This window comes from Aplidium turbinatum, chromosome 2 (genome assembly GCF_918807975.1).
Source record: "Aplidium turbinatum chromosome 2, kaAplTurb1.1, whole genome shotgun sequence".
Taxonomy (NCBI): domain Eukaryota; kingdom Metazoa; phylum Chordata; class Ascidiacea; order Aplousobranchia; family Polyclinidae; genus Aplidium; species Aplidium turbinatum.
Genome location: NC_137473.1, coordinates 8,238,899 through 8,253,303, shown reverse-complemented (window position 1 = coordinate 8,253,303; position 14,405 = coordinate 8,238,899). Strand labels below are relative to the sequence as shown.

The window sequence follows — 14,405 nt, the reverse complement described above, 5'->3', positions numbered from 1 at the left end:
TCTACCTAAAACCTTCTGATTTGGATTATAGATTAGACGTTTCCCTTAATCGTCACGTGATTTGGCGAAGGGGATCCCCCGTTATCTTGGCGTGCTAAAAATACTGGATGGTTCTAACACGGAGGAAAAATTGAGAACTTTAAAGTGGAACAAAACAGACTGGAATAAATATTACAAATGAGCTTTGGAGAATTATTCCACCCTGGGTAGAAGTGAGCGGTGTTTATCAACAACTATTTTAAGCGGGGTGTCGAACCAGGTTCCCATTACTGGAAAACCAACGTCATCCTCTGCGCCATTCCACCGACTAAAGTGTATAAACTTAAAAAGATTACTTTGTAGCCGCCAAAATCGACATTTATTTCAGTGACGTCACAGTAATCTGTAGTAGCTTGTTTCCTAACAAAGCTGCGTCTGTATAACAACTGCAGCAGCAGCATCAAGGCAACATATCCCAAGCGTAAAGTTCTATTTCCTTGCATACGCAAGCGACATTTCTATTACTAACGCTACGTCGATCAGACGCAAGAAAAACATTATCAAAATACGACTTTCAAACGAAATATCAAAACTTAGTCACATAACACCAATATATGATACAAAGATATATACAGCACTTGCGGTCTTAAGAGTGTTGTTGTGCATAACAAAACCATTAGCAGCAAAAACAAAGCATAAGTTATCGTTGAAAAGGATGTTTTATGTTCATCCCGGCCAGCAAAATTTGTTCTATTTAGATTGATTCAGACGCGTGCAGACGTTGAATCAATGTAACAAAGAAGTTTAGTAAGCTGGGACGGCTCATACTGACAAATGCAATAGCACAGACTGCGAGGCAACAGGGCACGGATTGTATTGCTTCTAAGCTTAAACTCATCACAGCTATTGAGCTTCATAATTACAAATTTTTCAGTAATCAGCTAGCTGGGTGATAATTAATAGTAAGTGGATAATAATAGCCCGAACATTCAAATATGGGCTACATACCTACAGGCTACAGAGGCTTCAACATCTCCCAGAATTTGTGAGTAATACAGTACAAGCCCTGGCATTCGGGAGATGGGGAAGACCTTGTGGCTTCATGAGCTCTAACAATTCGATCTGTGCAAATCTAAGGGTTAACACGACCTTTGATTTAGATTTATGAGGTTCATTAGTCATTTGGAGCCCCTAATCACATGTGAGGCGGACACAGCATTACAGAAAAACATTATAGCTTCGGATGTTGTACCATCATGCTTAGAATCGTTCAAGATGGCACGGGATAGTATTAGACAGCATTTTTCAGTGAATGTACGAACATAAAATAAATGCTATCATAGGAAAGCAACTGCAAATCTAATAAAACCTTGGCAAACTGTGTTGTATCATCAGTATGACGTCATACTAATCGGCACTAAAACTTGTGTGGAACACTCGGTACTGAAATCGTATCTTGGTGAAAAGACTTTCTTTATGCAATCTTGAGATAGAAGTTTTTACCTTTGGGAAAAAAATTGCACCTGTCGAAGGGGTACGTATCATGAAGCAGGTGGATACCCAAGTTCTGGTCCTAAATTATCTGGGTGGATGGGTTACAAATGCCTTCAAATGGTCAACCAGGGTGAAACAGTGAGATCCTTTAAGCTAATGCCAGGTAAATTTTTTTTTTTCAAGCAATGCAACAATTACAATCCTCCCATGACGAAACTTGCGTTAAATATCTTCAACAATTTCGTTTCACACGGAACTATTCAACATTTGTGGAATTGAAACAGTTTTAAATAATTTTTTTCGTTACATTTCCTAATACGTAATCACTGCTGATGATTTTTAACGCTTCATCTATCATGCACCATTTATACTCTTCTGAGGTCACAATAGAAATATATTAAAAACAATGGCTTTTTGGATGGGTTGAACTGTTCAATCCGGCCACACGATAAACAAGTGTATTGGAACGGCTGAAAACTCGGACGGAACATAAGCTAAGGGCGATAGCTAGCACAGCGTACGTACAGTTAAAACTTACCTTTTGACGTTTATATACCACCGCAATTACCCATTTAACTGGTAAATCAATCCTTTTTCATATTGGTACAACGTCTACACGCTGAATCAATGAAAACAAGAACTGATTTGCAAGCTAGGGCGATATACTCGAGTAAACAGGAAATACATGCATTGTACAAACCAATACGAAGCTAATTGTAAACTAAGCAATAGTTACATGTAAATAAATATCTGTTGTAGCGGAAATAAGGATTAAACGTTCGTTTAGTAACTTACAAACAGGGTGTTCCCCATCGTCATGGTTACCAAATGTAACAAAAGTATGGGGTTGCAAGCAACAAATTCTCCAGCGGTCCATGCTGGATAAAATGGTGTATACTGTATATACTGCTCTGTGCTTCATACAAACATTAAAACAACTTTAGCTTTCCTTAGACACAAAGTAATTGGCTACAGTCCATGTTCAAAAGCCTATGTTAATATCAAAAACGCATTTATTGTTTGCTTCCCCATGTATGTATAAATCTGTTACAGAAGTTGTTTTGAGCAATTGTTATTAATTATAACGCCATCTACAAGCCGTTGTGACGTCACACGACAAATCTTTCAGTCGATCTTGACTTGGGCGTAAATCTTCCTGATAAAGATGTAGGAGGCCCAGAATCCAATTGTTCCGGTGAGAATCCAAAAAGTGAAGACAATGATGAATGTGTAGCCGAAGTAGAGGATAGTTGGCACGAATGCTGTGATGCTTAGCTGGACGAGAAAAAAACGATTTTAAATTTATAAAATGGCAACACTGATAATAAAGTATTCATGGCCGAACGAAGTACAGTTTTTATTTCATCCTGATAACACTTTCGCTAAATTTCGGGTCTATTGTGCTTGTCGAAGATAGTTTTGTTCCAGCAGTATCTTTGGTCTTAACACACGCAGAGCAAAGCGAAATAGCATGATCCGTAATGGCTGGAGATTTTAGCACGTAATAACGTATTTCCCTGTCTTTTAGACAATAATGCAAGCCAAAAAATGATCACGCAAACCTACCCAAGATTGAAAATTCACACTTTGGAATGAACTAAGCTATCCAGTAAAGCAATATGCTTACCTGAGTGTGGAAGTAAAAGAGGGAATACAGGAAAACGTAGACAGCAGCTCCCCCTGAGACGATGAACGACTTCCACCACCAGTGGTAATCCTGCGTGCAATGACAACCGTGTCACTTGTTCGAAGGACATGGGTTCGAGTCCCAACAAGACAGTTAGTTTTTTTAATTTTTAAACTGGCAAGAGCTCACAGTTTCATAACTAAACATGAAAGTTGCATTTTTTAAGTTGAACACAGTTATTTACATTAAAATGACCGACAATTGATTGACATACCTCAGCGCAGAGTTGAAAGTAGACCATGACGATGGCTATCTGGCTGCATGCAATCACCAATATGATGAAGACGATGAAGAGAAAGCCAAACAGGTAGTAAAACTGGTTTTCCCATATAGCCTGTCAAAAAGTATCTTCGTCTAACGTGAGTGAAGAAAAAATGTACATGAACAAAAAATTAGTTTGTCTAAGCAAGTAGGCACCGCGATAATGCTGACTCAGCACAAGAACACAATCGAGCAAACCCTCCTTCCACAAGTTGACCAACACAGGCAAAAACATGTTCTTGCTTTGAACCTAATAAGATGGTCCGGGTGTTTACGTTTTTCAAATACATACAAAACCAAGCCAGTCAGATCTTTTTTCATTGCCGTTGTATCGATGTAAAAAGGACAGATTGTACTACGAGGGTTGTTGTGGTTTATATGTTTTTTCATATGTTTCTGGCTTTACGAAGCAAACTTATTACAAAAATTTTCACCTTGATGTTATATAAAACAAAAAAATCACTCACGGTAAATATGAAAAAGAGTTCAATGAAGACAGCACCGAAGGGTAGGATACCAGCCATGAGGACGCTAATAATAACATAATCAATATTTAAAACAATGAAAACTATTAATACTACAAAAAGTGCTCAATGCTAAGCAAAAAAGCAAAGCAGAGCGAATTAAAGCAAATATAGTTATGACTATCTGCATCCTTAACAGCCTGTTTCACCTAAAGGAGGATCATCAGAAGGTGCTTATTCAAATAGAATAAAGACCTTCTGATGATACTCCTTTAGGTGAAACAGGCTGTTAATGATTCAGATAGTAATAACTATATTTGATTTAATCAATATTTATATGAGCGTAGTCATAACTCATATTAAATTATATTTGTCTTTTCCGGCTTATGCCCGATGTTGAAGATTTAGATTAAGTGAGCGGGACGGCAAGGAAGCCAATCTTTAAGCACGCCTTTAAGTGTCATGCCAAATGCACAGCGTCTGATGCAGCAGATATCCGACATTCTTTCAAATTTCGAGCTAATCACTCCTCCGGGTATCGAGGACAAAACTTCTTCAAGCTTCAGGGTCAATGCTCTCACCACCCCAGAAATGACTACACTGTGAGTAGCCAGTTTTTTCATCATCCAAAACTCGCAAGCCTTCAGCTCTGTTAAGGGGTTGAAGATGGTAGAATTGATGGTACAAGTTAGAACAATAAAATATTTATTTCATTGCCACTGTGGCACAAAAACAAATTCATTACAGGCCTTCAGCTGTCCTCACCTTATAAAGGGATTCATGTACCAAAGTTGGTCTGGGACTTGCCGGGGAATCTGATTGGTGCGCACAGGGTTCTCGTACGGCTGCTTGCGGTAACCGAAATAAAATCCAATCACTACTAGGGGTAGAGAAACACCAAACCACATAGCGAGCAAGGCAACCATGGTGGAAAACGGCACCTATAGTCGATTGTAGGAACAAAAAGGTTTTTAAATTCAGTATCAGACTCAACGCCACACACAGCCCTCGCTTAAAAATAGGATTGCTTGATGTCTTTCCTAAGTTACGTATTACAAGAATGTACCGGAGAGGATAAGTACAACAAAACACATTTTTCTAAGCAAGAGAGGTATACAGTACTTAAGTTTTTAAAAGGCTGGAATTTAAAAACAGTATTTAAGTTTTTAAGTATTTAAGTATTTAACATTTAACATTTATTTACAGTATTTAACTATTTAAGTTTTTTTTTACTAGGGAATTAAACTGAGTGAAATGCGAGACACAGAAACTCAATTCGAAATGAAGCCAAGACCAAGGAATTTTGCGTCGGCCCACAACATTATAAGAACATAACAAAACATTAATCAATTTAAATTTCGTAGTTCAATGATTATTCTTGTGCAGTTCATCTCGAGCTCACAGCGAAGCAAATTTGTTTGGATAGAAAACCAAATCAAGACAGAGAAATTTTCTTCAAAATAAAATATCTTCTGTTTAACCATAACAATGCTTTTATAAACGATTCGGTTACGTGTCTGGTAAGTCATACAGATAAATTTCTTTTCACGCAAGTCAATTCATTATACTGTAGGTAACAATCGACTTCCGATCGGAAAACTTTAGTTCAACGTAACAAAATAGAACGTTTCAAGCCCCATTGTCTACTTACAGCGCCGGATGAATGCTTTCCCCAGATGAAGAAGTTAAGCAGAAAAGCAATGGTCATGCATATTCCTGGGTACAAAAGAGCGGTCTGTATGGCAGCCCTCTTCCACAACTGTCCTTTCAAACTCTTGTACAGCCTTCCAGCGAAAAAGCCACCGAATATGCTGAAGATGATCACAATATTATTACTTGATAGAAGTTACAAGAGCAAGAAATTGGCATTAAGCAAGACAAATGTTGTAATAAGTTAACATGCTTAGTATCGTATAAATCTAATATTTTTACGTATTCATGTTATGTAGAACTGTGTTCTTGACTTTGAATTTATATCTCTTTTTGGCAAGAAACAGACAGTTTCCATGTTCAATTATTGAGAATCACGTACAAAAACAAAGCTTCTTTTGAAAGCGTTTTTTAGTTTTTTGACATATGATGATATTGTGAGAGAGTCATGACTACGGAGTTATAGACTGCACCGGAGCACATCTGATGTTATTGTTTATCTTGCAGCGTGACGGTTACGTCCAGCTAGCAAAACTCGCCTTCTTCAAAGTGATTTAACATCTTCAGACGTTGAATCAACGTTGTAAAAACGCCAAACCAAACGTTTGCTAGTTGGAAGGACTTGAGCTCCAACTTCAATTCTCCATTACTTTCTATCAAGCTAGATACGAAAGCAGAGAACAGAACGCCTCCTGAAGTTGTCAAAGCAAATATAATATTTCATGCACGATCGGATCATGATCTCTTTGACAAGCGGGGAACGCAAACAAATTACAATTTCTTTTCAAACTTTCCCTTTCAAAATGCAGTTGTCATACAACCGACACTGTATAAAGTAAACGTTTAAAAGTAACTGTTAACTACAACCTGTTTGAAAGTAACCCTTTCAAAAGCAACAAACACAAACTGACCCCATGAATATGAAGAGAACCATTGATGCGGTCAGCAGTGCTCCCCTGCTGGAGGGGGACAACATCCCAAGCATGGCCACGATGATAGTAATAATGGAGACACCGAGCAACTGGACTCCAGCACCGACAAAAGAAACAAGAAGCATGATCTGTGAAGAAAAGTGACATGCACTTTAGGCTGAATGCAATACTTCCGACAAATCTCTCTCTCTAAGAAGCCTGGTCTTTATCCCGAAACATCGGGGTCGACCAGTTGTCTGCAGCGACTCCTCCATTTTTCTCTATCGTTGGCATCTTCAATTTGCAATAGCATGAATATAACAACAGAAGTAAAATCAGCAATATCGATTTAAATGCAATCAAACCTCGTTAAACAAACCCACACTGCTTCGTCAAATGAGGTCGGTTTAATGAAGTTGTTCAATCATCGGGATTAAAGTGAATAACACGAAACTTTATTTTTAGAACTTCCAACAATCCCACCCTCTTCGGAGGTCTGAAGACATCGCCATGGACAAGTTTCCATCCGGTCTCCTCCAGGGCATCCTCCAAGTCATCATCTTCCCGGTTATATTGCGCAATATCGCGCCGGAGCGTTCGCACGATGATCATCGCTAGAACGCCTGTGACACAAAAAACAACATGATATGAATGTGAGATAAATTCACAGATGAATGTGAGATAAATTCATACCATAATTTCACATATACAGTATATAAATGTGAGATGAATTTACATATGACTGTGAGATGAACTCACAGATGAATGTGAGTATGACGCGTTTGTAATGGGAGAGAAACATAGAAGTAATTTCAACACGAGACTTCGTCCAAATTAAAACAAGTAGAAAAAAACCCTTAATTTATTAAATTTTGAATCAAATGATGTGACACTCTGCTAATAACGATTAGCGCCGTTGCGTGAAGTTGATTGAGCAACATGTTTATAAGTGGCACAACTACATAGCGAGACAGATGCCAAAGGCGGTTTCAAAATCAAGGCAAGTGAGATCAGTAACATTGTATTGTACAGGATAGTAGAAGGAAGAACAAACAGCAAAGGTTCACTGTGTGACGCGGTTACCGGCACTTTGACTTATGAGAAGCTACAAAAAAAAACTTTTCCTGCTAACAACAACTAAGCCTTAGTTTTCTAGAAAATCATTTTTTGATGAATTATATTTTATTCCACTACAGTTTTTTTGCAAATACACAAAAAGATTTTAAGGTTACTCACTAATCTAAAAGTCAGTCTAAAGTTTCAAAAGAAATAAGCAATCTTTGCTAAAGCTAGGATTCCTTCCATGCAATAGCAAAGCACTGACCTGCCAAGAACAGGACGACAACGAACGAATTGATGATCGAGAACCAGTGGATCTGCACATCTCCCATGGTCAGGTAGATGTCCCATCGTGACGCCCACCTGATGTTGCTTGGCTAGAAATAGTCGAGTTCACAGTGAATTTCGACTTTACCGGTACACGTTCACCATAAGAACGCGTGGTTAGAACTGAGTAGAAACGTTTTTTTTTTTTATTCAATAGCACAGTGGTTAGAGTATCCGCCTTTAAATTGGTAAACGTGGGTTGAATACTCTGCCGGGTCATGCCAAAAACTTTACAAAAGTGATAATGAATCTTATTTCGGCTTGGCACTTAGCAAAGGATGGAATACCGGGTAATACTTTGCTGATACAGCACTGAAATCGCCTGCTTTGCAAAACGTTGAGAGCAACGGATTTATACGAAGAATACAGTTCAGTAGGCCATACTGGCCATAGCCCTTAGAAGGACTGTAGGCATTTCACTAGAGCAGCGTTACGCGTACTGCTCATGATCATGAAAGAAGGGAAGGGTTATAGTTAGGGGAACAAGTCTTTTAGGCGCTGACGGTTAGGCGCTGGTCTAATAGGCGCGCACACTGTGGCGTCTGGATATTTAGGTGCGGACTGCGGACACTGTGGCGCCCGGTCATTTAGGTGCTATTCCTAGTAAAGTCTGTAGATTGTATCAGCTTGGCAGCTTGCCAGAAAATTATATCATGGCTTCCGTGAGTGAAGCTGCTTAAACCGGCAATGCTTTTCACACAAAATGTTATATTGAACAGAAAAATATATTGTTGTTTTATTGATTTATTATTGTTTTATTTGTTATTAGTCCAAGTTTGCGTTGGTGAAAGCTTTATCAATAAATTATTGAAGCTTCCGAACATTATTGAGTTCATTTTTAGTTAACTCTTTCGCGACCACGGACGTATACACACGTCTTGGGATTTTTGCCATGATGACCAAGGAAGTATCCCGACGTCCAAGGTTAAACGGTAGCCTATTTCAAGCATATAACATTTTGTGTGAAAGGCATTTCCGGTTCAAGCAGCTTCACCCATATATTTTTCTGCTTAATATAACATTTTATATGAAAATCATTGACGCTTTAAGCAGCTTCACTCACGGAAGCCATGACATATTTTTCTGTTGAATATAACATTTTGTGTGAAAAAGCATTCCCGGTTTAAGCAACTTCACTCACGGAAGCCATGACATATTTTTCTGTTGAATATAACATTTTGTGTGAAAAAGCATTCCCGGTTTAAGCAGCTTCACTCATTCAAGCCATGACCAACAACGCACAAGCATTAACAAAACAACATATTTTTCTGTTCAATATAACATTTTATATGAAAATCATTGCCGGTTTAAGCAGCTTCACTCACGGAAGCCATGACATATTTTTCTGTTGAATATAACATTTTGTGTGAAAAAGCATTCCCGGTTTAAGCAGCTTCACTCATTGAAGCCATGACCAACAACGCACAAGCATTAACAAAACAATATATTTTTCTGTTCAATATAACATTTTATATGAAAATCATTGCCGGTTTAAGCAGCTTCACTCACGGAAGCCATGACATATTTTTCTGTTTCATATAACATTTTGTGTGAAAAAGCATTCCCGGTTTAAGCAGCTTCACTCACTGAAGCCATGACCAACAACGCACAAGCATTAACAAAACAACATATTTTTCTGTTCAATATAACATTTTATATGAAAATCATCGCCGGTTTAAGCAGCTTCACTCACGGAAGCCATGACATATTTTTCTGTTGAATATAACATTTTGTGTGAAAAAGCATTCCCGGTTTAAGCAGCTTCACTCACTGAAGCCATGACCAACAATACACACGCATAAACAAAACAATATATTTTCCTGTTCAATATAATATTTTGTGTGAAAAGCATTGCCCTACCTGCCAAGCTGATACAATCTACAGACTTTACTAGGAATAGCACCTAAATGACCGGGCGCCACAGTGCTACGCGCCTAAATATCCAGACGCCACAGTGTGCGCGCCTATTAGACCAGCGCCAACTGTCAGCGCCTAAAAGACGTGGACCCATAGTTAGCAATCGACAACATGCCCTTAAGAGGACACTCCTGATAAAATATCAATTTCACCACCGCCCATCATAAATTGGTGGGAAATTATGCATAGCTTGTAGAAAACCCTACATATTATAGGCCTTTGAAAAATGTGTGAAAATTGCAATCAAAATATGGCACTTAAATAGATGAAAAAACTTTCTGTGAAAAAAAATATCAAAGAAATGCAAACGTTTTTCCTTTTTTTTGTACCACCGATAAAAAATTTAATAAGTCTCAAGGAAGAACATAGATTATTCTTAACTTTTTGCTGGCATTGTCACCATCCCTTACCCATATGATGGTGAGAGATCTTCTCCCACAAGCTACATTACTCACATTTATCACTGTAAGTTTTGACACACAAAGACAATGATTAGAGTCAAAATTTTACCATATTCAGAATCCTGGTGAACTTTACTGCTTTTTACGAACAAAATTTTTTTCGATAAAAAATATTTCCATCGGGAGTGTCCCCTTAAGTGTCTTAAAACAACACAGCCACATGCTCTTGAACGGTATCGAACTGGCGCCCTGTTGAACCTCGAACTAGGGCTCTCACTACTCCGCTATGCAGCCAGAGTGCAAAGAATACATCGCTTTATAGAAACACATATTGTTACTTCTGTATTTAAAGTAACAAACCTCCCAATTGACGTCATAAGAAAATTTAATCTGTTTTGTCTCCGCCGTAATCATTTGCTTCTTGGAGCTTCTCGGATCAGCGGCGCATTGCTTCCCGTTGTCCTCAGGAATATCGCCGATATCGACACTGTAAGGCGACACCTCGAAACCAACTACGCGGTAAGTCTCCTCTGTCTCATCTTTGTTATACCTGAAAGAGATTGGAGCAGTGTTGGTCATTTTCTACATTAATTTAACGTTTGTAGATGCTGCGACCAGAGTTTGATGATCGATGTCACTCCATTTCTTAAACTTGCACCGCCAGAACCTCTCTAGTCTCTACAACCCAATAGAAGACAAATAGACATCGACCAGGGTCCAAATCAGAAGCCTAAAAGTTCTTGAAATCATAATACTCTCAATGATGATTTAGAAGCCTTCCCACAAGCAAGGTTGTTTTACAATAAAACCTAGCAGAAAGACACTCACTTTAATGTGATTGACAGGTGGTTGTTGATGTACTGCCCTTCGCGAGTTGTAATCCCCAGCTTGAACCCATGCTCCATCTGGATTTCGGTATTTTCTTCAATGAGCCATCGAGTGGCAGAAGGTAGGTTGTCAGCAATCCTGTGATATAAAGAAGGGACATGTTAAAAAAATGAGACAAAACAGTGCCCACGGAGCGTTTTATCTATTCTCACACATTATATGCTGCGTTATTCTAACAGAAAATAATGGCAGTAAGTATTTGTTTAAAGTTAAAATCACTGCTAAAGATAGCTTTTTCAATTATGTAATGAAAAGTATTTTTATACAAAACCATACTAAAGAAATATAAATGTAGAGAACGACTGAATATTGAAAGCAAGCTAATATGACAGCTAGATATGCATTTTGGACTATGTAAATTACAGGAAATTATTCCAAAAATACTACAGTAGTACCGGTAACAATGCAAAAAATGTTAATAGGCTTATCAATTAACATGGTAAGTGACATAGCTATAAATCAAAAAAATTCCAACACAGTCACATTTAGTTTGAGTCTTACAAATGAACAGAATAATCTTCTTTTATTCGCTGCATGAAAGCTTCGGCCTTTGTTTTGTCCAAATCAGCAGTGCATACTACAGTGCATGGCAGCTTTGCATTCATCTTAGCTTTGTATGCAGTGTTAACAATGCGGTCACCGCGCAATACTTCACCTAAAGCACAAAGCATTATTGTAGTTTTAGCATTTTGCACATACGTACACTCTACACTCGTACAGGGCAGGCTACCAGGGTATCTTCTTTGTAAACCTGACAAAATCAAAATTCTAAGAGTTCTGGAACCACTTAAATTGCTGAGAACCAATAACTTGCATTGTGATTTTAAAATCATAAATTTTGCCTAGAAATTTCACCTGAAGTTGCATACGGGTAGTTTTTGAATCTTTATCCTCGGACTAACAATGCCTCTGATAAGTTATGTCTGGTAGTTTTGCAATTTTGCATACTTCTAGAGGCTTTTGACCCAGGGCCGGTTACCGAGGTGGATAGAGTGAAGTTTCCAATTGTTGAAGTGTTGTTGCTTGGGAATTATTCCAGCCACTAGGTGCCATTGAATGGAGAGCAGTCATGAAATGTGTTACTCAAGTACACACCTGGAGAGCCAACCCAGATCATCATCTTGAGTCATGCGTTTAACCACTGAATTAATAAGGCAGACATACTGCTCTTATGACACAAATAAAGATAAACAATTCAATGCACACAATTACACAAAAACGGTTGTTTTTAAAAAGTAAAACAGATAAAATGCAGAATAACTCAAATTACCAGACCACCCATGGGACTGTATTCAAGCAGTCGCGCTAGCTGATTGTGACTTATTTTTAAAAACAAGTAAACTTCAAAATACAAACTCAAAATATGCAACGCATTAGAAGATAGATGTTTTCCGTTAAGTTACCTGTGATTCCTAAAGAAAAGGTTCTTTACAGTATCAAAGTCACCCAATTACAGTTTTTACCTCTTAAAATTCAGACAAAACTATTGAGCACAAATGGTCGCTTTGGTGGAGTTGAATTTACAGCTTCAAACCAGATATTCTGTTGTTACAGAATGGAAATCAGGCTGGTCATGTTATTGAAACAGAATGCAATGCATTACCACAGAAAAACATTTGGGACTGCATTGAAGTGATTGTCATTGGGTGGTCTTTTTAAGGGGATGTTTGCCAACCAAGTTCCACTGTGTACACTACAGTATAATGTTTATAAAAACAACACATATAAAATATTATAAATAGCAATTAAAGTGGTATTTTACCAAAATGAAAATTTTATATGTAAGATAGCCTACCAAGATTCTCAGTTTTGTACTCGATCTTTTCAGGAGAGCAAAAAGGCAGAGAGTAGTATTCATAAGGTAGCTGCGTCTTTGAACTTGTCATCTTAACAGCCTGCAAAATACTTTGTGTCGTAAGTATGGTAGCCTACATGTTAATATAGCCTACATGCTCAATGCATTAACATTATTCCTTGTTAATTGACATTATCGATCCCAATAGCTATTTAACAGTATATATATTTGATTCAACATTTTGGAAAAATTTTTTCACTTAGATATAGCATGGTTAGATAGTTACAAGCAAGACACATAGTTATAGCATGTTAACATGCATTAAATCCAAAGATATCTAAAAAAAAAGGGATACAAAGGCTGATTGCAATTGCCTTATGCTCATAACATTAGAAGGACGGTATTTGATACCGTGTTAAACATAAATTGCGGATATTTTTAAAATTGCAGAAAGTTTTGTAGTGCAGCTGGTGCAGTCAGCTACACATGACAGTTAGCAACTATAATATGTAGAGCATATTGTTTTGAAACACAGTTGAAAGGTTACCAGTAAGCTGTTTTTCTTGACAAAATGTTTGCAGTAGCCTACCGTAGGCTAGGTGTAAACAAGTATACGGGTGGTTGTTCAAAATTAACAAGTAACCATGAGCAAGTGAGCATGCAGTGAATATCCACTATCCAGGATTCCAGGCCTGGTGCTAGTAGTGCAATGCAGATGATCATAACAAGGTTTAACAAATTACTATGGGTGTCAATTGTCATTTTATGATAAACAGAAGCCCTTCTATTGTCAGATATAATAAAAGCCTTCACATTACCCTCTTTAGATATCCCTGATTAAATCTTACTTTGATCTCTACTTCATCTTCCATGTTGTACTCCACAGGAGCCACTCCAGGAATGTAAAAAGATGAAGCGGAGTTTATGCACAACAGAGCATAAGCAAAGACCACAAACTTATACATTTCGAAAAATGCCTATATAAAATTAAATTTGATTTAACGTGAGAATTTTAAAACTTTAGTTTGAGAGGTGTGCAGTGTGCACATATGCATACAAGCTAATATATACTTAGCAGGTTGGAGGATAGCCGGCTAAATAGGCTTTTAAATGAAAGTCGTTCAGGAAATTAATTCATTTACTTTTATGTCAAAGATGCAGTGCAGCAAGTTTTTGACATTTCATTATCAACTAAAACATAAGAATATAATATGTCAGTACCGGTACTGCACGATATTGCTGTTATCTGTCAATCCTAGTGTCTTCCACAGGAATACTACCATATATACAGTGCACTCCACACAATAAAAAAGCAACACCCCCAGTCCCCACACAAAGCAAAAACATTCACAAAACATTACTGATATTATATGAAGCTGAAGTGTTTGTAATCACTAATGATTTTTTATAGAATGTTTAAACAAAACTTGAAATTCATCAAAATCAAACATAAAAAATTGTTTAAAAATAAATTTAAAGACTCCCAAAATAATTTTACAGAGAGCGTGTAAGCTTCACAATCCCAACACACACAAGAAAGCCGAGTGAAAACAAAACACAGAAAAAGTCCGC

General features: G+C 37.6%; 1 protein-coding gene across 1 annotated transcript; it reads right to left on the bottom strand.

Annotated features, from left to right (window-relative positions):
• Positions 1-452: 452 nt before the first annotated feature.
• On the bottom strand, positions 453-13,802 carry LOC145764596 (transmembrane 9 superfamily member 4-like). Its single transcript, XM_082576225.1, has 14 exons — positions 13,682-13,802; positions 12,834-12,933; positions 11,540-11,693; positions 10,979-11,116; positions 10,511-10,700; positions 7,771-7,882; positions 6,930-7,069; positions 6,447-6,595; positions 5,537-5,696; positions 4,651-4,826; positions 3,889-3,952; positions 3,375-3,494; positions 3,101-3,190; positions 453-2,748 (listed from the first exon to the last, which is right to left on the bottom strand). Exons 1-14 carry the CDS (start codon positions 13,796-13,798, stop codon positions 2,599-2,601), a joined length of 1,860 nt encoding a protein of 619 aa, XP_082432351.1. The 5' UTR covers positions 13,799-13,802; the 3' UTR covers positions 453-2,598.
• Between the last annotated feature and the right edge of the window lie 603 nt (positions 13,803-14,405).